The sequence below is a fragment of the Gymnogyps californianus genome, chromosome 7, assembly GCF_018139145.2.
Source record: "Gymnogyps californianus isolate 813 chromosome 7, ASM1813914v2, whole genome shotgun sequence".
Taxonomy (NCBI): Eukaryota; Metazoa; Chordata; class Aves; order Accipitriformes; family Cathartidae; genus Gymnogyps; species Gymnogyps californianus.
The window spans coordinates 19,267,139-19,288,576 of NC_059477.1; the positions used below are offsets into that span (position 1 = coordinate 19,267,139).

Sequence of the window (21,438 nt, forward strand, 5' to 3'; positions counted from 1 at the left end):
CCGTGAGAATTATATTTGTTTGGGGAAAGAGAAACATTATTGGGAAATAAACGAAGCGGCGGGATTTGCTGTGCTTAAGAGCGCAAAACCAACGTGTATTTCTTTGCTCAGTCTTATCGGGTTTCCCGGGTCCGCAGTCCACATCGCCTCCCCTCCTTGCATCAGACCCCTGCCAGACTCGGGGAGCAGAGGCTACATACACTTCTCCTCCAGGCAACTCGCAGCAGCTAAGCGGGAGCCCAACCTGACTTCCGAAATGGCAGCCGGCGCCAGCGATACCTGGCACCGCCGTTTCCTGCTGGTTGTTTTGTGGTGGTGTTCTTTCACTGCCCGTGCGTCAGTGAAGTGTGGGCTAGGGATCGGCTGTTTCCTTTCAACAAAAAAATGAGATGAGTCATAAAATCTGGCGAACCCGTCGGGAAACGAAGCAGGTGTGAGAAATGTGAATTCTGTATTCCAAAAATTACAGCACACCAACGCATCCACACTCATACAGGCGCCCACGTTATATAGGTGTATAAATATATATATAAAAATACAGTTCTCATGTGCCGTATAGATATATACACATATATACGGAGTTTGTTATGCATACTCACAAACACATAGGTATATTTAAGAGCATACACATATCTATGTGTGCTTTAATGTTAATGAAAGAAATGAAAGGAAAAGAAACAAACAAACAAAACCCCCACACACGAGAAAAGAAAAAGAGCAAAAGCAAGGAAGGAAGGAAGCCGTTTAGGAGGGAAAAAAGCCGAACTCCCACATAAACCAATGGGATCATAAATGCATATGTGTATCCGTATGTGTTAGCATATGGACCCGCAGACACACACATGCACATTAGAATTCGTTAGAACATCCTGCTTTTGTTTTCTTCTTTTCCCGCAGGCTACGAATAATGTGAAAACAGCTCAAGGAAGAGATTTTTCGAACTTTTTGGAGAGGTTTATAGCCAAGCAGTTATGATTACTGTGTCACCTAGGAGGGATTCTGAGAGTGAAACCTAACGCAATACATACTTTCCAAGTTACTCTTGAAGACTGTTGCTATGTTGAAAACGATTCCTCCCAAATAATCCCCAAGTTCTGCAGCAGCGCAGGGCGGTCAGCTAGTGCAAAGAGCCAAAGCATGAGGGAAAGGCATTCTATCGCTAACTGTAGCGGGACTCGGGTTTAGGAGGCTGGGGAGGTGCTCGGGGTGGATTAAAGAAGAATTTCTTCTGCGGCTTCAAAATACGTACCTGGGGCACGACCCACACCTTTCCACCCTCGCTGGGTATGGTTTAATCAGGCATTTTGCTTTACCGTTAAATAAGTGGCTGCTTTTGAGGTAAATGGCGATTCGCTAAATTCCTGCAGTGCAATGGCACGGTGCATTTCCATCGCAGACCAACGATGTAAACACTAAATACCAGGCAGCGGGTTTTCTACTGTGCATTAACATTTTGAAAATGGAGAGGAGACGTATAAAATATATATATGTTTCAAAATAATGTACTTCAAAAGAATGTATGTTCTACAGAGCGAAGCTGAGGTGTAGATACGTATATACACGTATACAGGTAATGCGGATATGGATATATACACATATATAGGTAACGCAGATAAAGTTTGCGTGACCGTTCTGTCTCCTCTACATATTTCAAAATAAACCTGGGTTGGGTTTTTTTTTTTTTTTTTGAGAACTCATTCCCGATTTACCCCCCGTGGCTTCCACGTGGGTAAGTAGCCGTGCTGCGGGGCTGCGCTCCCGGCCGTGGCTCCGCGCAGCCCGCCCCCGCGCTGCCCGGCCGCCGAGCCCGGCCCGTGTGCCTCCCGCCGGGCCGGTCGGAGCCGCAGCCCTGGCTCATGCACGGTACAGCGGGAGAAGAATGTGCTAAACCTTCCCGGCGGGGCGGGCGGGGGCTCCCGGGGCTGGCCCCGGGCACAGCCCCCGGCCCGACCGGCTCGGCGGGGCCGCCCCGCGCCCTCCGCCCCCGCGGGAGCACTGACCCCGGTTCTCCTGCGAAAACACCTGTTAAGCTTTAAAGTTACGCGACCGCCCTTCCGCCATGAGGAAAGCAAACCACAGCATCACCACACCGCGCTTCAGACTGGCAGGGGGAAAAGTACCCCAAAAAAAGGCCCTTTATTGGAAGAAACCCCGCGGCAGGAGAGGCGCTGCCTGCGCGCACTGCGCCCCAGCCTTCCGCCCCTCAGTGCGGAGGGTCGCGGATCGCAGCGCCGTCGCGGCCCGCAGCGCCTTTTCCGCGCCAGACCGCGCAAAAGCCGCACGCACCCCGCGGCATGCCCGCAACTATTATTAATAATAACAACACCGATAATTACAATAGCAATAACAGCAACAGTAACAGTAGCAATAATAATAATAGCAATAGTAATAGCGAGAATGAGGGGCTGCGAGGGACAGGTGACCAAGCGGGGCAGGAGGACAGGGGAGCCGGCGCCGCGGTGCGGGACGGTGCGCGGGCGCGGAGTACAGGCGGCCAGCCCGAGGGGAGCCGAGTGCTTACCGGTTCGCGGCACTACCCGCCTGCGGAGGAGCCCGGGAGGGTCGCTGTAATCCATTTTGCACCCGCGTAGCAATCCGTGTGCCGGAGGAGATAGCGGCAGCGGGGGCAACAAGCGGCGGGAGAGGAGCGGGGGGCTGGAGGCTGCGCGGCGGCGGGCGCGGGGCTCCGCGCATCCCCCCGCGGGCGCGGGAGAGGAGGCGTCGCGGGGCCGGGGAAGTGTCAGCGCGGCGGCGGCAGGACCGGCCCCAGGTTTCGGGGCGCGGGACACAAACATGAGGGCGACTGCCATACACCTCAGCCTAGACAAAGGTTAGAAAAAGAGGGGCTGAGGCTCTCTGAAGGCAGAATGCAGGGGGAAATTCGCCAGGGAAATCAGGAAAAGGCCATGAAAGCGCTCGCTGCCTGCACATGACCAGCCGCAGCCAATGACGAGCCCAAATAGGTCATAAAAAGGTCTATTACCAAGTTGTAAATTTTCTTCAAACAAAAAGGAATTTACTGCAATTCCTTGCGGATTTTGCACATACTGCTTCCCAGCGCCATGTTTCTTTCGCCTGCGCGCTGCGCTTTTACTGAGTCCTCGGTCCCGCCTGCCCGCGGCCTGCGCGTCCCGGGCGCGGTGGAGGGGCCCCGCGGGCACGGCCGGGCGCGGAAGATCCGCGCGGGGAGCGGAGAGCGGGGCGAGCCCCCGCGCAGCGGCCGCGGAGCCGCACAAAGGGGAGGGACCGCGCTGTGCCGGTGGGCCCATGTCTTGCCCCAACGAAAGGGGGCTTTGCCCGCATTCCCCCACCCCCACCCGCCCCGCTCCGCCGGGCCCTAAAAGAAACCACATTTCCTTGAGCGCCCACTACTGAAGCCGAAGCCGTCGCCGACCTAAAAATAGTCCGAGCCGCTTCCCCACCCCGAAGCGTGCGGTCCCCGCAGGTTGCGCCGGGCGCTGTCGTCGCGCCTCCGCCCCCGGTAAAACCTTCCCCGGGGGCGCTCGGACCTGGGGCACCAACAGGGAAAATCCGATTCTTAGAAAGTACTCGAAAAGACTAAAAACGGCCCCGTGTCCACAGGGAATGCTCGGCTCGGAGACGGAATATTGTGGGTGTTTCTTGCTCAATTTTTGTTTCAGGGAATAGCCAGAGCCCTCCATCAGTGGCCCCCGTGTTGATTGTACCTGCCTCGAAAACAGAGTTAACAAAAATAAACACTCCGAAAGATGTAGGATCTTTTTAACACGCTGCTTCAGGCAGTTGCACACCCGTGAATATCACACCCGTGCAGCGTGTCCCTCGGCCGAGGTACCGGCACCTTTGCGGGGGCTCTGCAGCACCCACGGCCGCGCAGAGCTGCTCGACGTGGGAACGGAGAAATTCCGCGGAAACCAAAGGCGCGGTACATCCGCGCTGCGGCCGTCGCAGGCGGTCTCTTGCCGCCGCTGTCGCCGCGACCCGCGCAACTACGGCTTTTCCCTGACAAAATACCGCTGCCTGCTCCGGAGCTCGATGGCTGCGATTTTATCGGGGGCTTACTGACCGCTCGGGCCGATTTCTGGCTCGCTTTTCTTTTTCTTAGCAAGACTCCAAGTACGAACGAGGGAGAGCTTCAGCTGCCAGGCTACGGGGGAAATACCTTAACAATTACAGCAATTCTTTGCTTTTCTTAATAAATAAGACAGGGACGATCCCAGTTACCACTAGGCCTTCGCAAATGATGTGAACACAAGGAAGTCAGTTTTCGCCTGCGTGGCTGCGTTCCCAGTCGGCCCAGGGAGAGCAACGCTAACGGAAACTCCTTCAGGAATATTTTAATTTTATTCCCTTTGTCTGGAAATTAAAAACAACTACGGCAGCAGCTCTTTCCTGGACAAATATTAGCCTAGGAAATGCTCCGCTCGGATGGGAAGGTCTCCGATACGCGTTTCCCCCCTCAGGCAGCCCGGGTTTGCAGCGGGCGGCACCAGCACGGCTTTCCCCGCAGCGGGGCCCGCCGGGACCCCGCTGCGCCAAGCCGAGGCGTTTTCCCTGCCCGGAGACCCAACATGCCGGTGCCACTGGCAACGGGTATTATTTTGAAAAGTGAGGTTTTTTTACGCGCCAGGCGACTAGGTTTCCTTAAACGCGCTGCCACCAGCCCCACATCCTTCCTGGACATTAGGGTTACCGGTGTATTTATGCAAATCCATGCAGCAAAATGTTTACCTCACTGCTTTGCTGCAGTTTCCCCTCGTTTACAACCTTTAACCAACTAGGCGATTAAAATAAACCGAGAACAATAGCTCCGCTGGCTTGTGCCTCCCTCTAGAGCTGGCGATTTGCAGGAGTGGAAGGGTGGCTGGCTCGGTGGCGGGGAGGGGGGAAGAGGAAGGGAAACGAAATGAACCAAACCCGCCGTACAAATCCCGACCCCGGGGACGGCTGTTCCCGCCGTGCCGGGTCCGTTCCCGGGAGCGGAGCGGTGGCTGCGGGCGAAGGGCCCCAGCGCCGGGCGGGCACGGCGGCGGCCGGCGCCCGGCACCTCCCCAGGCCCCTGGACGTGAGTTTCCGAGCGGGGCCCTGGCTCGGTCCCTGCTCCGTCGAGACCACGCTCGTTTCTCGGGCAGATAATATAAATTTGTCGCGTTGGTCGCAGCGGCTGGCGCGTCCCTGCGGTTCCCTTCACGGAACCGTCGCTCACGGGGGCGTGAGGCGGTGGGGAAAAAATGACGCAGAAATCTTGGTAGGGATTTATACCTCATACTTCAGCCCTCTGCCTGCTGTTCCTAAAAAGGACTGCTCTCGGCCGTCCTCGCAGATACCGCGGTCTGCGGGATCCCGCCGCAGACTGGGAGAAAGGGGAGGGAGGGGAGAGGGGGAGATAAATTAAACCGTTTACTGATCAGAGCGGACTTCTCTTCCCGTGGCTGCGGGGAACCGTGCGGCAGGCTCTGCCCTCGCCGACTGCGGCCTCCGCTGGGAAACGCACCCAAGCCGTGCGATAATATTTAGGGGGGAAAAATGCCCTTCTCTCCGTTTACGCGTGGTTTTGGGACCACTAACCATTACAGCTCCCGAGAAACCCCCACGCAAGGCCACAAAAGCTTCGTATTTCTCTGCTCGTCCGTCATCCACGGGGGAGGCTAGGCCCAGTTTGGCCGCAGTTTGCGTGCCGGGGTTGGAAGCCCCGCACCGGTCTGGAGCAGCCCTCGGGGCCGGCGGGGGCCCGACGTGCGCCCCGGGCCCGTATCCCCCCCCAGCAGGGCCGGCAGCGTACGGCTCCGCGGGGTAAAGGGCCGTGTTTGCCGGCAGCGGCCCCCCTGCCCCGCCGCCCCACGGCCCCCGGGGGGGGGGGGGGCACAGGAAATGGCGAAGGCATGGCCCAGGCGCACACGTCGAGGGGGCTCCCAGGGCCGGGCCGCAGTGTGGGCTCAGCCCGCAGGTGGGGCCGCACTCCCCGCTGGCCGCTGCTTCCACCACGGCCCCGCAGAGCCCGTGGCTGGCGGGGTGCGCAGGCGGCAGGGAGCGAAACCCAGGTTTTGTACCCGATGTGCCATTCCCAGACCCCCAGAAACATCCAGCATCGGAGGAAGGATGGGGGAAAGGCGCAGGGGAGAGTTAATCCAGATGCAGAGAGGCGCTGAAGTTTTGGAAGAGTGGATTACAAAAAGGATATTAAGAAGCCCATACATTTTATATTTGAATAAATTTGGTTTATTTTAATCAAATATCAATAGCAGAAGGTTAAATATATTTCTAAGATCTTTTCTTCAAATTTATTAAATTTATTTAATTTACTCAATATAAGATAGGAACAAGAATTAAAATAGTACAAGTGCACTTGTCTCGATTAATAAAGCATTGTTAAATGTCTTGCTTATCGGTATTTATTATTAGGAAGTTTATGTCGTTTCCCGCAATCACCGTCTTTTAAGATTGCAAAAAAAAAAAAAATTATATATATATCATTAGAAATGTATTGCTACAAACTCTGTATCAAATTTGCAAAAGAAGTAGATGAACTGTTAAATCTAGAGATTGTTCCGGATACGGTTAAAAACAAAACAAAACAAAACCACAAACAACTGAAGCACCCGAAACCGAAAAACGTCCAGCGGAGGGACACGGGGTCACTCGTCCCACGGCAGGACCACGTACAGGGGGAGACGGGCCGAGATGTCGGGCTATGGCGCTGGGTTTTTTTTGATGGCCTTTCACAAAGGCTTTTAGGGCAAAATTTAATTCGTCTGGCCTTCAGCTCTGTCTTCTTCCAGATCATGTGCTTCCTTTTTGGCCTCCCCTTCCTTTCCCTCCTGTCTGGAAGCGGGGAATTTGTCCTTGTTGTTCTCTTTTTTCCATTTCATCCTCCTGTTCTGAAACCAGATCTTTACCTGCCTCTCGGTGAGTCCTAGTGCGTGGGACACCTCGATCCTCCTCTTCCTGGTCAGATAGGGGTTAAAGAGGAACTCCTTTTCCAGCTCTAGAGTCTGGAATCGGCTGTATGTTTGTCTTCCTCTCCTCCTACCCGGCGCTGCTGTTTAAAACAAAAACACAGGGGTTTGGAGGTTGGTGCGGTCGTTCAAAACAAGGCTCAGGCAGGGAGCGAGGGCTCGCGTCCCTCTGGAAATCCCTCGAGAGAAGCCCCACAGAAACGCAGGGAGAGAAAGCAGGGAGCACGGGGGAGTCTAGAGCTTTACACGAGTGCGGGAAAAATAGCGATAGCAGATGCACGAACCGCCTCAGCTCTCCCCCTGCATCGGGGTTTACGGGACCGAGTTTACGGGGTCACTTTATTATGCGGTAACCGGCACCCCCCGGCCCTGCACCCTTCCCGTTCAGGCAGCGGCGGCGGGAGCCGGGCGAGCGTGTCAGCTGCGCCTCTGTGTCCGAGAGGCGATTTTAAGGCTACTCTTGGGGTGGCAGCCGCTTTCTGCAGAGGTTTCTGTTTGCTTACTGTATCGCTTTATTATCGCAAGCCACCGCGGTGATAGAAATCGCGGGGAGAGAGGGAGGGAGAGAGGGAGGCAGAGGCAGGGAGCGAGAGGCAGCGAGAAAGAAGCGGGAGGAGGAAAAGAAAGTTTCAAACTCAGACGTGAGATGGAAGCAAATTTTTGACTGCGTCCAACCTTGTGGTCTCATCCAGGGAAACATTTGAGCAGGAGACGAGCTCTGATTTAAGTGGTCTGGTTCCTCGCCAATATTAGCACTGGACGATTTACAGTCAGGATATTGTACCAGCTCGGCCTCTTGCTGTGTCGTAAAAATCTGCTGTCTCTGTAAGTTATCGTATCCGTAAAATTTAGCGGGCTCCCCGTGACAGGTAACCCCGCTGCAGGGGGCAGGAGGCGGAGGCGCGGCGGGGGGAGGAGGAGGCGGCTGGTAGGCGGCCGTGGGGCTCCCCCCGGCCGGGTGGTAAAAGTCCGAGGCCGCGCCGCCGCCGCCCCCCGCCCCGCCGGGCGCGGGGTGCGGGAAGCCGGCGGCGGCCGCGCCGTTCCCGTAGAGCAAGGCGGCGGCAGCGGCGGCGGCGGCGGCGTGGCGGCCGCTCACCTCGGGCGCGAAGTGACAGTCGTAGTACGGGGGATTGATGGGCTCCCCCGCCGCCGCCGCCGCCGCCGCTGCCGCCGCCGCCGCCGCCGCCGCCTTGTACTTGGAGTACAGCGGATTGACAAAGTAGGAGCTCATCGGGGAGGGGGCAGCGGCGGGCGGGGGCGCGGGCGCGGGCACGGGGCGCTGCTCCCGCCGCCGCCGCCGCCGCCGCCGCCGGTGCCTCTACGCCGCGCTCATGCCGCCGCCGCTCGCCCGTGCGCTCCCCGCTCCTGCTCTCCGTGTATGTGGTGACCAGGACTGGAATATAATCGCTCCCAAAATGACCTGCCTCACTGCTTTTACTATTTCCTATTAGGCACACAGCAGCCCGCGCACGCACACACACACACACACACACACACACACACACACGCTCATGAGCTCAGGGGGGACTTTTGGCTTCAGTTTACATGTGCCGCTCCTCAGGCAAGAAAAAAACCCGGCCCAGCCCTGCCCGGATCCACCCCAGCCGCGGCGCCCCCGCTCCCCCCGCCGGTGCGCGCTCGCCAGGAGCCGCCGAAACCCCCGCCGCGCAAGGGCGAGGCGGCCGCGCAGATGCCGCGCGATAACCGCGGGCGCGCTGCCCAGGGCGACGCCGCCCGGCCCGCCCAGGCTGCGCTGCCCGGGGCTCAGGGCCGCGGCTAAGCACTGAAGTGCGGCCTGCACCGCCGGCCGGGAAGGGCAGAGACCCACCGAGGGAGCCGATGCCCGGCGCAGGGAGCCGGGAGTGTCGGCGAGGGCAGCTGGGGGGTCCGAAGGGCGGCAGCGCGCAGCAGCCGGGCCCCGGTGCCAGCGGGCCCTCCGGGTCATTTCCTTGCAGGCGAGCAGAGCGCTTGGAAATGAGATGCACATTTACCCTTGACGCCGTGCACGCATGGCTGAGGCTCCAGGTTAATTGATACTTAATGGAAATCATGCCTATGAATATACTTTCCATCATTTCACCCTTGGTGGACGTCATTACCGAGGCAGAGAGAGGGAGGGAAAAAAAGAAAAATGTGTGGGTGAGCGGTTAGCACCGCTCGGGGACGCGATCCGAAATAAGCGAGCCCTGTTCTCCGGGAGGAAGGAAGGAAGGCGCTGCCCGGCAGGCTCGGCGCTGCCCCGGCTCCTCGGGCCGGCCGCCCCCGCGGGGGGAGCGCGGCCGGGCCGCCTGCGCGGGCCCCCGCTCCCCGCGCTCCGAGAAGAGACGTCTCCAGTCCTCTCTTCCCTGCTTCGTCCTGCAGTGGGAACCAGCTTTTCGGACAGACACCCCCAGGAGCTCGAGTCCGCCCTATTTTGAAGAGAGACGAAAAATGTAGGTGAAATATAATACGGGCCCCGCCAGAGCCACGTGTGACCGTCTGGTGTGAACTGACAAAAAATACTTGTGGTTACATAAAAGGCATCGCAGGCTCCTTCCCCATTACACTCCGCTTCCCCCCCCCCCCCGCCAATTAACTTGCTTTGTTTAGGTGACCAGCCCGGCGGCCCCGCATATGAGTGCCCGGACAGGCCCTGGGCCCGCAGCGACACCCCCGCCCGGGCAGGGGCCCCTCTGCCCGGGGCACACGCCTTTGGGAAGCCGGCGGAGGCTCAGGGACCCCCGTGCAGCCCGGGGACAAGCGGGGGGGCGGGAGAGGCCCGTGGGGGGGCACAGGGATTTGTGCTGCTACAAGGACAGACAGCAGCAAAAGCCCGTCGCAAAGAGAGCAGCGGGAAGGCAGGAGGCCAGGACAGGCAGGGGGGGCGCGGCGGCAGAGAAACACCGCCTCACCCTGCGCAGGGGCGCGGAGGGGCAGCGGCTGCTTCCCGCATCCGCGCCAGACCCCCCCCCGCGCCTCCTCACGCTCATCCCGCCGGGGCGCCAGTCCCACGGGCCAGCACCGCCACCCGCGTGGGGCTGCGGAGCCAGCAGCGAAACCGCGGTTCCCCCGGCCGGGGGCGCGGAGAGCGGGGCACGGGGCGCGGGGCGCGGGGCGCGGAGCGCTGCGCGGAGAGCGGGGCGCGGCGGTCGCGCTAGAGTGGAGCGCGGGCGCCCTCTGGCGGCGCGCGGCGGCGGCGGCAGGCAGCGCCTTCCCGCCCCGCGCTGCCCGCGCTGCCTGCGGCTCCTCCGACCCCGTCGCCGGCCGGTAGTTCCGCCAGAAACCCGAACGGCGACTGCGGGACACCGGCGCGGCTCTGCACGCCGCCGGCGGGGCGCTCGGTGATGAGCGGCTCTTCCTTTGCTTTCTGGTTTTGGGTCGCTTTTCTTCCTTTTTTTTTTTTTGTGGTTTTTTTTTCTTGTTTTTTTGTTTGTTTGGTTTGGGGTTTTTTTTTTTTTGTCGGTCGGAGTTTACAGTGCCATTTTCTTAGCACATTTCGGTGACCCTCTTTTATTTTTTTGCCAGTGCTATAATTAACTACATACAAAGAATGCGCCTCGTTTACACATGGCAGCCAGGAAAGACGCCTGAGCTTTGAAGACGGCTGCTATCGCGTTTTCGATCATGTTTCCCCACATATTACACCACGAATTCTCCATGTGTGGTAGTTTCAGTTATACGTTTTTGTCTTGAAGATGTTATTTTGTTTGCCCGTGCATTTATGTATTTATGGATTGATTTATGTAAACGAAAGTAAAGATGAATCTTTGTTCACCTCCCCCCTTCATCACACATGCCTGTGAATTATTCGGTATAATGCGTGTGTGTGTGCACGCGACTGTGCATATGTACAAACATATATTAACACAACCAACGGGTAGGAATTAAATTATTGTTCAGTTTGACATTAAAAGTAATTTCCATGGAAGAACTGCGTTTCGTCGTTCGAGACGTTTGGGAATTTTTCTGCCATTTTGAAATAAACGCACACAATATTAGAAATAGGTAAACAAAGGAGGGGGGGGGAGAAGAAAATATACCAGGTAAAATCTGTCAGTCTGCCTAAGGTAAAATATTAAAAAGAGATGTGTGACAATTTCTTCCCAGAGCCTCTGCTGGAATCAACATAATAGAGTGTGTGGCAAGAATACTGTTTGAGTGTTGTTAGTTATAGATCACCCCCCCCCAATAGTTATTTTCGAAAATATGGAGACTAACACTGTAGCATTCATCGCAGCGGAATATCCAATAAAATACATTTCAACAAAGCAGTGGACTTGGTAAAATCTCTCAGTTTCGTGACCTTCGGGTCTTTTTTGAGTCTGTTGCCTTGGCCCAACGCTGACATATTGAAATTTATAGTCCAAGATTTTAAGACCTAGTTTGTCTGCATTTTTTTGCTTTTTTCCCCCCTCTAACAAACACAAACATCAAAATAAGGTGGTTTCAAAGAAAAGCGCCATAGCATATCGTAAACTCATTAGGTCCAGACGTCTAGCCATCTCAATGGTTTTATTATACCACGGTTCTTCCTGTTTTAAAAGAATTATAGGTATCTTCTCGACAATGAATGGGAGGCAATGCAACACCTTTTCCTGGCACTGCATGCTTTTGCCTTTTTTTTTTTTTTTTTAAACAGAGGTAAAAAACATTAAACACCAGGTCTCTCAGCTCTCCCCTTAATCTTGAATTAACCGAACTGCTCGTAAATATTTACGGGTCCTTCATTTTAATGGTTGCTCTTTAAACAAAGCATTTTTTACAATGAACTTCATCTCAATTATCTTGATAAAGTCATGTGTGTTTATGAATGCAGAAGGCATGAGACGCGTTGCTAAATGAGCTCTCGCCAACAAAGCTGAACGTTTGGAAGCTGCCGTGTCCCCCCGGAGCTTCCCAATCTTCCGATTATAGAGCGCAGAGGTTAGAAACGCCGCCCCCCCCCCCCCCAAAAAAAAAAGAAGTTTAAGCGAATAGGCATCATTTTGCTTCATTGGCTCTGGAGGACCGGTGCGGAAATATTTCCTAAATTATCCCAAGAGATCGCTGCTGTTTCAGAGACCGCTCGTACATAAGGCATTCGGGAGCGGCAGGGCAGCAGGCGCACCTACACGGCGCGGCCGGAGCCGGCCTCGCCGCCGCTGACCTCCAAGAGCAAATGTCTAGCAGGCGGGGGGAGGGAAAGTGATTTTCCTCCGGCCTTTGTGGCTGCCAGAGGTGCTGCTGCCCCGGCAGCGCGGCCGGGCTTTCCCGCGGCCCCGGCCTGGCAGCGCTCGGCCCGCGGCGGGCTCCGCGGGGGCTGCGCGGGGGCTGCGCGGGGGCTGCGCGGGGGCTGCGCGGTGGGGCCGGCGGCGCGGAGGGCATCGCGAGGGACGCACAGATTTCTCCTCTCACCGCAGCGCTGTCGTTCGGTCACGGCAGACTTTATTGTGTAATAACTGACAACAATTACAACAGGTCCGTAGTTCGAGACACGGGGTGGTTAATTAATACAACAGTCACCGGGGGCAGGGACGCCAGCTAGCCGAGGGACCGGGAGACGTTAGGCCTATTGCGAACGGCTTCAAGGATGAGACAACCTCCTAACAGTGCACTAAAGGGGGGGAATAGCTCGTGGCCTTGCTGTGGCATCTATTGCGAAGGAGCGAAATTCAGACCTAGAAAGCAGAGGTTTTGGGTAAGGTTTCCTCTTAGTAAATCGCGGACAGCACAGCACCCCCATTGATTTAAGCGACTGTAATTTAGTATATATTTTATTATCGTAATTATAATTAATTTCCTTACCTTTGTTTTGGCAAAGTAACTATCTAGACTACATCACTTTTAAGAAACATGTCAAACATTTAACATCAGGTAGAGTTCCCAAAGCTAGCGTGCACTCACAATATCATCAACCAAACGGTCTGGGAAGGAGGAGGGGGGGGGTGAAGCGACTCTGCAAAACACGTTGGCGAGCAAGACAAAATTTCCCAAAATACCTGACATAGACCACGTTTCACTTCTATCTAAAAAAAAAAAAAAAAAAAAAAAAAAGACGACCAGATTGATTTAAAGTTCCTGGGGTGGGGTGGCGCGGGAGGAGGAGGAGAAACCTATGGGGGGCTGAGGGGGCAGGGGAAGAATAAAACCATACCAACCAAAAAAAAACCCCAAACCCCAACAACCAAAATCCCAAACCCAAAACAAAACCCAGAAGCCCCAAACTCAAAACTAAAGCAATATTCCCCAACTGCGTTTCTACCCCAGCGTTAGTCTCCTTTATTGCCTTTCTCCTTGTTCATCTTTTTCATTTTCATTCTTCTGTTCTGAAACCAGATTTTGACCTGTCTCTCTGTGAGATTTAAAATCCTAGCTACTTCGTAACGGCGGTCTCGGGTGAGGTACATGTTAAAGAGAAATTCCTTTTCCAGTTCCAGAGTTTGATACTTTGTGTAGGGACAACGCTTTTTCCTCGTTGAACGAGCGTGGATCCAGTTTGCTGCAGGGTTATCTGGAAGAAGGGAGGTATATAGGGAACGGGGGCGGGGGGGGGGGGGGGAGAGAAAGGTCGTTAAATTAATTTAACGAAGGATGGACTGTTTTCACAACTTTGGAGGAATTATCATAAAAGCCTTAATGCCCCAGTCTGTTTACTGTACAAATGATGTCTTGATGGTAGGTGGTTATGTGGAGTCTTTTATGGGTGCTTGTTGCTGCTTGCGCTGGGGTAGGCGTCTAGACGTTTTTATAGGTTAGTAAAACTATCAGTTTTGCACATTCGAGCCTTACAGGTTTCGGCAATAAATCAAAGGGGCAATTTCTTTCTTTCTGTCTTTCTTTCTTTCTTTCTTTTCTTTCTTTCTTTCTTTCTTTCTTTCTCTCTCTCTTTCTTTCTCTCTTTCCTTCTCTCTCCCCCTCTCTCTGCCCCTCTCTCTGCCTCTCTCCCTCTCTCCCCCCCTCTTTTTTTTTTTTTTTTTTTTTTTAAACTTACTTGGGTCAAGTTGCTGCTGTTTCTCCTCCTTCAGATCGCTGCTCGGGCTGGGGTTGTGGCTGCAGGCGGCGGGGTCCTTGGAGCTGCCGGCAGCCGCCTTCTCCCGGGGCTCCTGGAGGAAGGAGCTGCACGTGTACTCGGGCACACCGATCCCCTGGGACTCCCGGGACGAGGAGCACTCAGTCCTTTTGGAGGAGGAGGAGGAGGAGGAGGAAGACGAGGAGGCGGCTGCTCCCGTCTCCGGCTTTATCCCGTAGTGGCGCCCGTTGGAGGAGCCGGAGCTGGACGCGGAGCCGCCGCCGCTGCCGCCGCCACCGCCGCCGCCGCCGCCGCCCGGGAAGCCCGGGAAGGGCTCAATCCAGGAGCGCACGTAGCGGCCGGCGTCGGCTGCCCCTAAGTGGGGCTGGTGCATGTAGGGGTGGTAGATCCCGGTCATTGCCGCAGACGGCTGAGGGTGAACCGTGGACCAGGAGGTGGAGAACACGGTGGATTTTGGTGCAAAGCTACAGGAGGAAAAATCTGAACTCTCTGCAACACCTGATGGCCTGGAGGTCGCACTGTGACCTCCCTGGACGAATCTACTCCCGTAAACTTCTTCGCTTTCATGGCCTATGAGAGAATCGACATAATAGTTACTTATGGTGCCACTAGACGACATTTTAGGCTCCCCTCTTAGTCATATAAAAGGTTACACTGTTAACTGTATATGATACCCTCCCGGAGAACAATCGTAGTATTTTGCAGACTGCAACCCTCAACCATTGGTTGCGGAGCCCACGTGATCATATTTACCAATACTGCGAGTAAATCAATCCGCTAAACTGGGGCTGCTGTGATTAAAAAAAAAATCATCATCAACAACGGCCCCGCACAGCGCGCCGCGCCGGCTGCGCGCCCGGACCGCGCCGGGGCCGCCTGCCCGCCCGCCTGCCCTGCCTGCCCTGCCTGCCCGCTTGCCCGCCCGCCCTGCCTGCCCTGCCCTGCCCGCCCGCCTGCCCCGCTCGCCCGCCTGCCCTGCCCGCCCTGCCCGCCTTCGCTGCCCGTCTGCCCTGCCCGCCTGCCCGCCCTGCCTGCCCGGGGCGCGGCGGGCGTGGCCGCGCTGGCAGCCCACGGCCGCGGCGGGCGCGGACTATTTCTTCACCTCCTTTGAGTGATTTCTGCCATTCATTTCTTAATCAATGAGAGGCAGGGTGTTTAAATAAATCCAACAGCCTTGGCTTGCTAATCACACTCCAAGCTGCTGAGGAAACCCGCTGGGAAAGGGGGATTCTTGCCTGTAAAAACAAACCATCGCAAGCTGGGACTGTAACGACTTCTCATAAAACAGGAAAATGTTACAGTAAAAGCACATTGCGGTACTTCCATATTTCAGAGCATGTGCGGGTATTATTATCCGCTCCCCCCACCCCCGGACAGAAAGTTTCCATGGAAAGGATACACTTTTAAAAAGAGATGCCCATTGTGCTGTTTTAAAACAGGTGGAAGACCTCTGTAATGATTTTATGCCTTTCAATAAAAATTTTATGAGGTGTATTTGATTATAGATTAATGTGTCCCTAATAAAATGGACGGATGGAAACAGCAAAGCCTGTGTCTCCGAGCAGAACTGACTTGTGGCTGAACACATGCTCCTGTATCTGCGAAACTTTGGGGCTACACAGCTCCAACACAGCCCCCCTTATGGTGCCCAGCGCGGCCCGGGAGGGGACGCGGGCAAACGCTGCCCAGAGGAGGCCGCCTGGCCCCGCAGCGGGCAGCGCCGCGGCCGCGGGGCAGGGGCCGCGCAGGCAGGCAGGCAGGCAGGCAGGCAGGCAGGCAGGCTGGCAGGCTCCGGCCCGCGGAGGGGCGCGGGGCTGCCGCTGCCCCCCGCTCGCCGGCAGAGCTGCCTCCTCCGCCCCTAGTTCAGGGGGAGCCGGGCCGGGCCGCGCTGGCCACGTTCAATGCCTACGTGAGATTTTTGCCCTCTTTGCTGTCTTTTCCTCCCCTCCCCTCCCCTCCCCTCTCCTCCCCTCGCTCCCTCCCGGCCCGGTTATCCTTCCCCGAGCGAAACGGTGCCCGGTTAGTATTGAAAACTAGATTACCCATGGTCTTCTGCCCACGCCTGCTCTCCCGAGCGAGGGACGGTGGCTGTGTCGGGATCTGGAGGAAACGCACACAGTTAGTGGAGAGCCCGCAGCACAGCCCGCCGAGGGCACAAACAACAGCACTGAGAAAACACTTCCTACTCGCGGGCCGTTATGAGGAAGGGACTGAAATTCCTGTTTATTTAATGATTTATTACTCTCATAGGTTGTTTTCTTCCTTTTTTTCTTCTCTTTTTTTTTCTTTTCTTTTTTAAACTTTTTTTTTTTCCCATCTCACTTTAGCGTTTTCCTTTGCGTTTTCATACTTCTCCTATATTTTTCTCTAGAAGCGGGGTTTGTGGTATGGTGGAGAATTGCCCCTCGCTTCACACAGATACAAATTGATAAAGCAGGCAGATTAGAGTGAGCCTCCTTTTTTATATACGTTAAACACTTGGTATGGAGCCAGCTAATTACTTCCCACTGCTGAAACTTCTTTGGTCATGTAGCGAGTATCTTTAAAGGAAAAGAAAAGACGGTTGAAATGTATGCAATATTTAAAGAGAGATTTTTCTGAGCACTGTTTTGTTGTTTGTTTTCGAAACGAGAGCAAGCACAGAATACCTACATGCTTGCGGCTCCCGCAGCTTAAAAACGATGATGCTTTGGTTTGAGGAAAATATATCTCTGCCCTACGAGTAAACGTGCACATGAGAAAGTATTGGCTTAAATTAAATATCAGCGACAAGAGAGCAAAACACAACGCCACCAGCTGCAATATGAACAGTATCAGTGTCACGAAGTCAGACAACATTGGCAGTATCTTGCGTGTAATTTCTTGATTTAGAAACTGCTTAGGGGAGGAATGGGCGTTGATTGTGAGCAAGCTGGTTTCCCAGCGCAAACAGTAGCCACGCTATTTTTCCAGTACTGTTTGAAGGTGAAAGTATGCCCAAGTATTTGCACTTCAATTTGGAGTCATGTTCATTTGCAAGCCATTTGCAGTTCTGCTTAGTATTTCTGCTCACACAGGCACTCACCCGCTCTCACGCACACACGCCTTTCCTCAGCTTCCAGTGCAGAGCCCTGCTAATAACATTTTTCAGCTATGTACAGAAAGGGTTAAGAGTCGTGAACTTCATTATCTGGATGTGTGCTACTAAAATGGAATTGCGCGAAATAAAACGATCTCTGAGCAAACAGAAACGGTGCAGGGTGACAAAAGTAGGTCTGAAGAGGCTGGTGTACTTTTGTAAGCACGCTTGGGAGCGTTTCTGCTCAAAAAAGCCAACCTTGCCAGATGTTTGAGGGAATATTTTCCCATCCACCATCTTCTGAAAGCTCTTGAGCTGACCAAGAACCGAACTCATTAACATTTACTTATACCCAGCTTTGCATTTGGTATAATGTGTTTTTTTTTTTTTAAGCGAGTAAAGACAGGAAATCAAAGTCTGCACATTGTAAGCACGCAGTGACTGATATTTTTTAAATCAACATACGAACGTCAAATAAAATGACACACATATTGCTGACAGCTTGTAGTAGAAAGATTTTTTATCACTTACCATTTATGAGTTGATTGGATGAGGATGTCCAGTTTAGGTCATAATATTTTACTACGTTTTTCTTTTTTTTTTTTCCTTTCTCTCTCTTTTTTTTTTTTTTTTTGCATTCAGTTTGTCAGACTGCGAACATCACACAACATTTTATCAATTAATCATTTGTTTACAGGCACAATTATAAATAAATTAGGTTTACATCATTTCCCGCCCCAGTCTCCACCCCACCCCTAAAAAAAGGGAACGGGGGGAAAAAAAAGAAAAGGGAGAAAAAGAAAGAAAGAAAACCAGGCAGACACACACAAAGACCAGAAAATGGCAAAGAGGGTACATCAGTCCAAAGAGCTGCTGATAGAGAAAGATCAGGAGACCAACCTGCATCCGTACTTTAAACATTTGTAGAAAACCAAAGGAACCGCAGTAGTTTACAGAGTTTATTGCATTATACATGCGAACAGAACATGCACAAGAAGGACATATTGCTGCTGAACGACTACTATTCCACATATGCACCACAAGGAAATGTCTACAATGGAGAAGAAGGAAATATTCCATTTTACGAAGGACAATCTCTAAGTTCATTTGCGAGGATAGTTACATTATAATGTGCTTCTCTTTCCCCCTGCCCCCAAAGTTTCCCCCCCCCTTTTTCTTAAAGTATTGAATGTACTCAAAACGTTATGGCCCGTGTAACAGCCCCACATAAATACCATTTTGTTAGTAAAAACATGAAAAAGTCACATTGCTTGGATGTTCGACAGTTCCAATAAGTTAAGACCAAATGATAATATTCAATAATAGTTACCCTGCATTACGATGAGAACAAAAATAAATTACACGTGCTAGGTTTTATATATACTCATCATAGTAATACATATTCACTTGCAGCGCTAAAAGAAGGACGAAGAGTCACATTCTATCAGAAAAAAAACCAAAACAAAACTGGAAAATGCCGGGTTTTGCCAGAGTCTCTCCTGCCTTTAGCAAGTGGCGGTGCTGTGCCCATTCCTCACTGGTGCCCCCCCCGGGGTTAGGGTTTAAGAGAAGGTCAGATTAGCGGTCAGTTCCCGGATTCGGTTCTCCCTGCTCATCTTCTTGAGCTTCATTCTGCGGTTTTGAAACCAAATCTTGACCTGCCTGTCAGTGAGGTTTACGCTCTTACTGATCTCTAGACGGCGCTCTCGAGTGAGATACATATTGAATAAGAACTCTTTCTCTAATTCCAGTGTTTGGTGTTTAGTATAAGGACACCTCTTCTTTCTGCCACTCTTTGCAGTTAGCCAATTGCTTGTTGGAGTATCAGACTTGATTTCCTCTATCAAAATCAAAGAAGAAGAAGAAAAAAAATCAAAAATACCTCAGGCTGTTAGAGTGTACCCTTGGCCATGACCCCTCCTCTGCAGTGCTTGGCAGATATGGTGGATGTGGGCATTAAACACAGCTCGGGTGAGGTGTGGGCACAGAGAGGGGACCTGCTGCCAGGCTGGGCTCGCCCGTCCCCGCCACACGGCACCCTGCCTTGCGGCCGCCCCGCGCTCCTGCCCCTTCCAGAAATGGGCTCTCAAGTTTTCAGCTGGCGTTTAGCATTTCAACAATATTTAACCTGCCTTCAGCCCCGTGGCCACATTTTAACGGGTCTAGCCTCGCCATGGCCGCCTCGGGCTCCCACGACACTTGCTACGAAAATATCCCCATTACAAAATACCCTCGCGCTGTATTTTGAAGCAGCATCCCCCCAGCCATCAGCTGAATTACACAAGCACACCTAGGAGCAGACATAGACGTTTTCCCAGCCAAAAAGATATGCAAGAAATTAACACCCTCTGCCTCGGATTTTTTTTTTTCCATTTTCCTTTTAGGTTTTTTTTTTCCCCACCAGAAAGAAATCTGCCCCACATCAACCTAGACCTGGGCTGTTAAATATAACTCAGAAAAAGAGAATCTCCATGCACACGTAGGGTAAAAATCGACCTAGAGGTTGCAAAGTACATTTTAATAGGAGAAAATTTCCCGTTTTGGGATTCTTCGACACACGCCGTTCTAAAGGAAGGCTTTAGTGCACTTTTAAAGGGAAAATAAAATCAGATTACCACCACCTTTAGCTTTCAAACGTATTTCAAAATACTGTTGCACTTTTGGAGACCAACCCAAGGTTATCTAAAGCACCACATTGAAATATTCCACCTTTGGACCAGGCAGATAGCGGGCTGCTGCTTTCATTGTGCATTTGTTTCCAACTTTACCCAGCCTGGTAGCACCTATTCCTCACCTATTTTAATAGGATCGTAATTAACTTTAAATGCAATCAAACCGCAGTAAGGCTCAGTGAAAAGGAAAAAAAAAAAATCAGCGAAATATTACGAGAGAAAAGTTGAGCTGGTTGTATTTTACAACCTCCAGACCTGCTTTTTTAGAGGTATGGGGCTGCTTTTGGCTGCTGCAGCGCGTTAAGGAGCACACGGCTATATTCCCCGCATCACAGAGGCGGTCTGCATGCACGAGAGAGGCAGATCTCTACAGAAAATCTTTGGACCCTTTTGTGTAGCATTTTTGCCTGCCAAAATCTTCAGAGACACAGCACCTGCAGCCCGATACTCCTTAGCATTAAATGTGATGGCTGTGATGCTCGTTAGTATATTCGAGCGTGCTTTATGGTGCTGGCGTGTTGGAGTTACACCACGGCACGGCTTAAACTCGGTAATACAGACCTTTACTCTCCTTCTCCTGGACTTCTGGGCTGGACACGGAGCCTTCGGGCAGGCAGCTCCGCTCGTCTTGCAACGTGGACTTGGGCTCGGGACTTTCCACTTGAGAGACTTTAGCGGTGCTGTCTTGGTTGTTCGGGTTTTCATTCATTTTCTTTTCCAGCTGAAGTTGAGCAGATATCTGCGGTTTGGAGCTGCCGCGAGGGTTTAACTGTAACATTACAGTTGAACTCGTTTCAGGGCTATTATTGTACTCTTGGGTTTTCCCAGTGGCGTAGGTCTGGCTCAGTCTAAAATATCCTGGGACGGGAACCTCGGGGTTCTCAATGGGGCATGATTCAGACACCAGCCTCTGGTAGGAAGGGACGTCTGCAGAAACGAGTTTGGATCTCTTATCGGAATACATGCAGCAATTGCTTTCTTCTTTAATATTTGTAGTGAAGGAACAAGTGGGGACCTGCTGTGTAACAGGTTGCTCTATTCGACAAGATCTGTTCGGGTCTGTCCAAGTGTCTACTTGAGGTATATAAGGATGTACATTCATACCCATATTTTGGTGATTAACTTCTCTTTTAGCCAGAGACGGAAGGAGTCCACAGGTTTGCATCCCATACGTCCCAATGTCTGTGCTAGGTGGCATATACATGCTGGCGCTGTTGGAGTAGAAACTGTCACTCCTGCACGCACTGATGAGAGAATCTACTAAAAAAGTATTAGCGGCAGGAGAGCTGTTGGGAAAGGACATTTTGGGGCGGAATTTGAGGAAGAGAGATTGTGTCCTTTGTAGGCTGACATCTCTAGGAAAACATTCCCGTGTAATTGCGGATGCCTCCGCGCGACCACATGACAGCCGGGCCAATGGCAGCGCCCGCCGCCCCGCGCCCCGCCGCCCCGCCGCTGACGCGCCCCGCCGCGCCGCCCCGCCGCGCCCCGCCGCGGTCAACAGCGACCCCTAGGCCGCCGCGCCGGCACCGCACCGCACCGCCCCGCCGCGCCGCGCCGCGCCGCGCCGCGCCGCGCCGCGCCCGCCGCCCGCGCTGCGGCAGCCGGCCCGGGCCCCGCCGCGCCGCCCCGCGCGCCCCCCCCCCGCCCCCCGCCCCCTCCACCGCCACCCCCCCCACCCCCCCTGCCGCGCCGCGCCGCGGAGCCTCCGCGGGCGCGGAACCCCCCGGGTGGCACGGCGGGCGGAAAAACGTGCCTCCCCGTGATGGCTCCCGTAAAAGCCCC

General features: G+C 53.7%; 3 protein-coding genes across 6 annotated transcripts; all 3 read right to left on the reverse strand.

The window, feature by feature from the left end:
* Positions 1 to 6,191: 6,191 nt before the first annotated feature.
* Positions 6,192 to 8,290, reverse strand: HOXD8 (homeobox D8). Of its 3 annotated transcripts, XM_050900154.1 has the most exons (3): positions 8,032 to 8,290; positions 7,611 to 7,758; positions 6,192 to 7,018 (listed from the first exon to the last, which is right to left on the reverse strand). In XM_050900154.1, exons 1-3 carry the CDS (start codon positions 8,164 to 8,166, stop codon positions 6,723 to 6,725), a joined length of 579 nt encoding a protein of 192 aa, XP_050756111.1. In that variant the 5' UTR covers positions 8,167 to 8,290; the 3' UTR covers positions 6,192 to 6,722. The 3 variants fall into 3 exon arrangements, with proteins under 3 accessions (XP_050756111.1, XP_050756110.1, XP_050756109.1); XM_050900153.1 differs by having other exon boundaries at positions 6,192 to 7,015; positions 7,611 to 8,290; XM_050900152.1 differs by having other exon boundaries at positions 7,611 to 8,290.
* Positions 8,291 to 12,955: 4,665 nt separating this feature from the next.
* HOXD9 (homeobox D9) lies at positions 12,956 to 17,601 on the reverse strand. 2 transcript variants are annotated; one of them, XM_050900067.1, is made up of 4 exons: positions 17,513 to 17,601; positions 15,966 to 16,023; positions 13,885 to 14,493; positions 12,956 to 13,404 (listed from the first exon to the last, which is right to left on the reverse strand). In XM_050900067.1, the coding sequence occupies exons 1-4, from the start codon at positions 17,513 to 17,515 to the stop codon at positions 13,163 to 13,165; spliced, it is 912 nt and encodes a 303-aa protein (XP_050756024.1). In that variant the 5' UTR covers positions 17,516 to 17,601; the 3' UTR covers positions 12,956 to 13,162. The 2 variants fall into 2 exon arrangements, with proteins under 2 accessions (XP_050756024.1, XP_050756025.1); XM_050900068.1 differs by lacking the exons at positions 15,966 to 16,023; positions 17,513 to 17,601 and having other exon boundaries at positions 13,885 to 14,671.
* A 577-nt stretch (positions 17,602 to 18,178) lies between these two features.
* HOXD10 (homeobox D10) lies at positions 18,179 to 20,956 on the reverse strand. The gene is made up of 2 exons (XM_050900233.1): positions 20,215 to 20,956; positions 18,179 to 18,821 (listed from the first exon to the last, which is right to left on the reverse strand). Exons 1-2 carry the CDS (start codon positions 20,954 to 20,956, stop codon positions 18,544 to 18,546), a joined length of 1,020 nt encoding a protein of 339 aa, XP_050756190.1. The 3' UTR covers positions 18,179 to 18,543.
* Positions 20,957 to 21,438: the final 482 nt, after the last annotated feature.

Bases quoted from the DNA above. Each gene is read 5' to 3' on its own strand.
- HOXD9 (XM_050900067.1), bottom strand. The intron at 14,494-15,965 runs GTAATCTAGTTT...ATTCTCTCATAG, and splicing joins GCGTGGGCAGAAGACCATGG to GCCATGAAAGCGAAGAAGTT. The intron at 13,405-13,884 runs GTAAGTTTAAAA...CCCTTCTTCCAG, and splicing joins ACAGCAGCAACTTGACCCAA to ATAACCCTGCAGCAAACTGG.
- HOXD10 (XM_050900233.1), bottom strand. From the start codon at position 20,956: ATGTCCTTTCCCAACAGCTCTCCTGCCGCTAATACTTTTTTAGTAGAT. The intron at 18,822-20,214 runs GTCTGTATTACC...TGATTTTGATAG, and splicing joins CCAGGAGAAGGAGAGTAAAG to AGGAAATCAAGTCTGATACT.
- HOXD8 (XM_050900152.1), bottom strand. From the start codon at position 8,166: ATGAGCTCCTACTTTGTCAATCCGCTGTACTCCAAGTACAAGGCGGCG. The intron at 7,019-7,610 runs GTTGGACGCAGT...TGTTTTAAACAG, and splicing joins TCCCTGGATGAGACCACAAG to CAGCGCCGGGTAGGAGGAGA.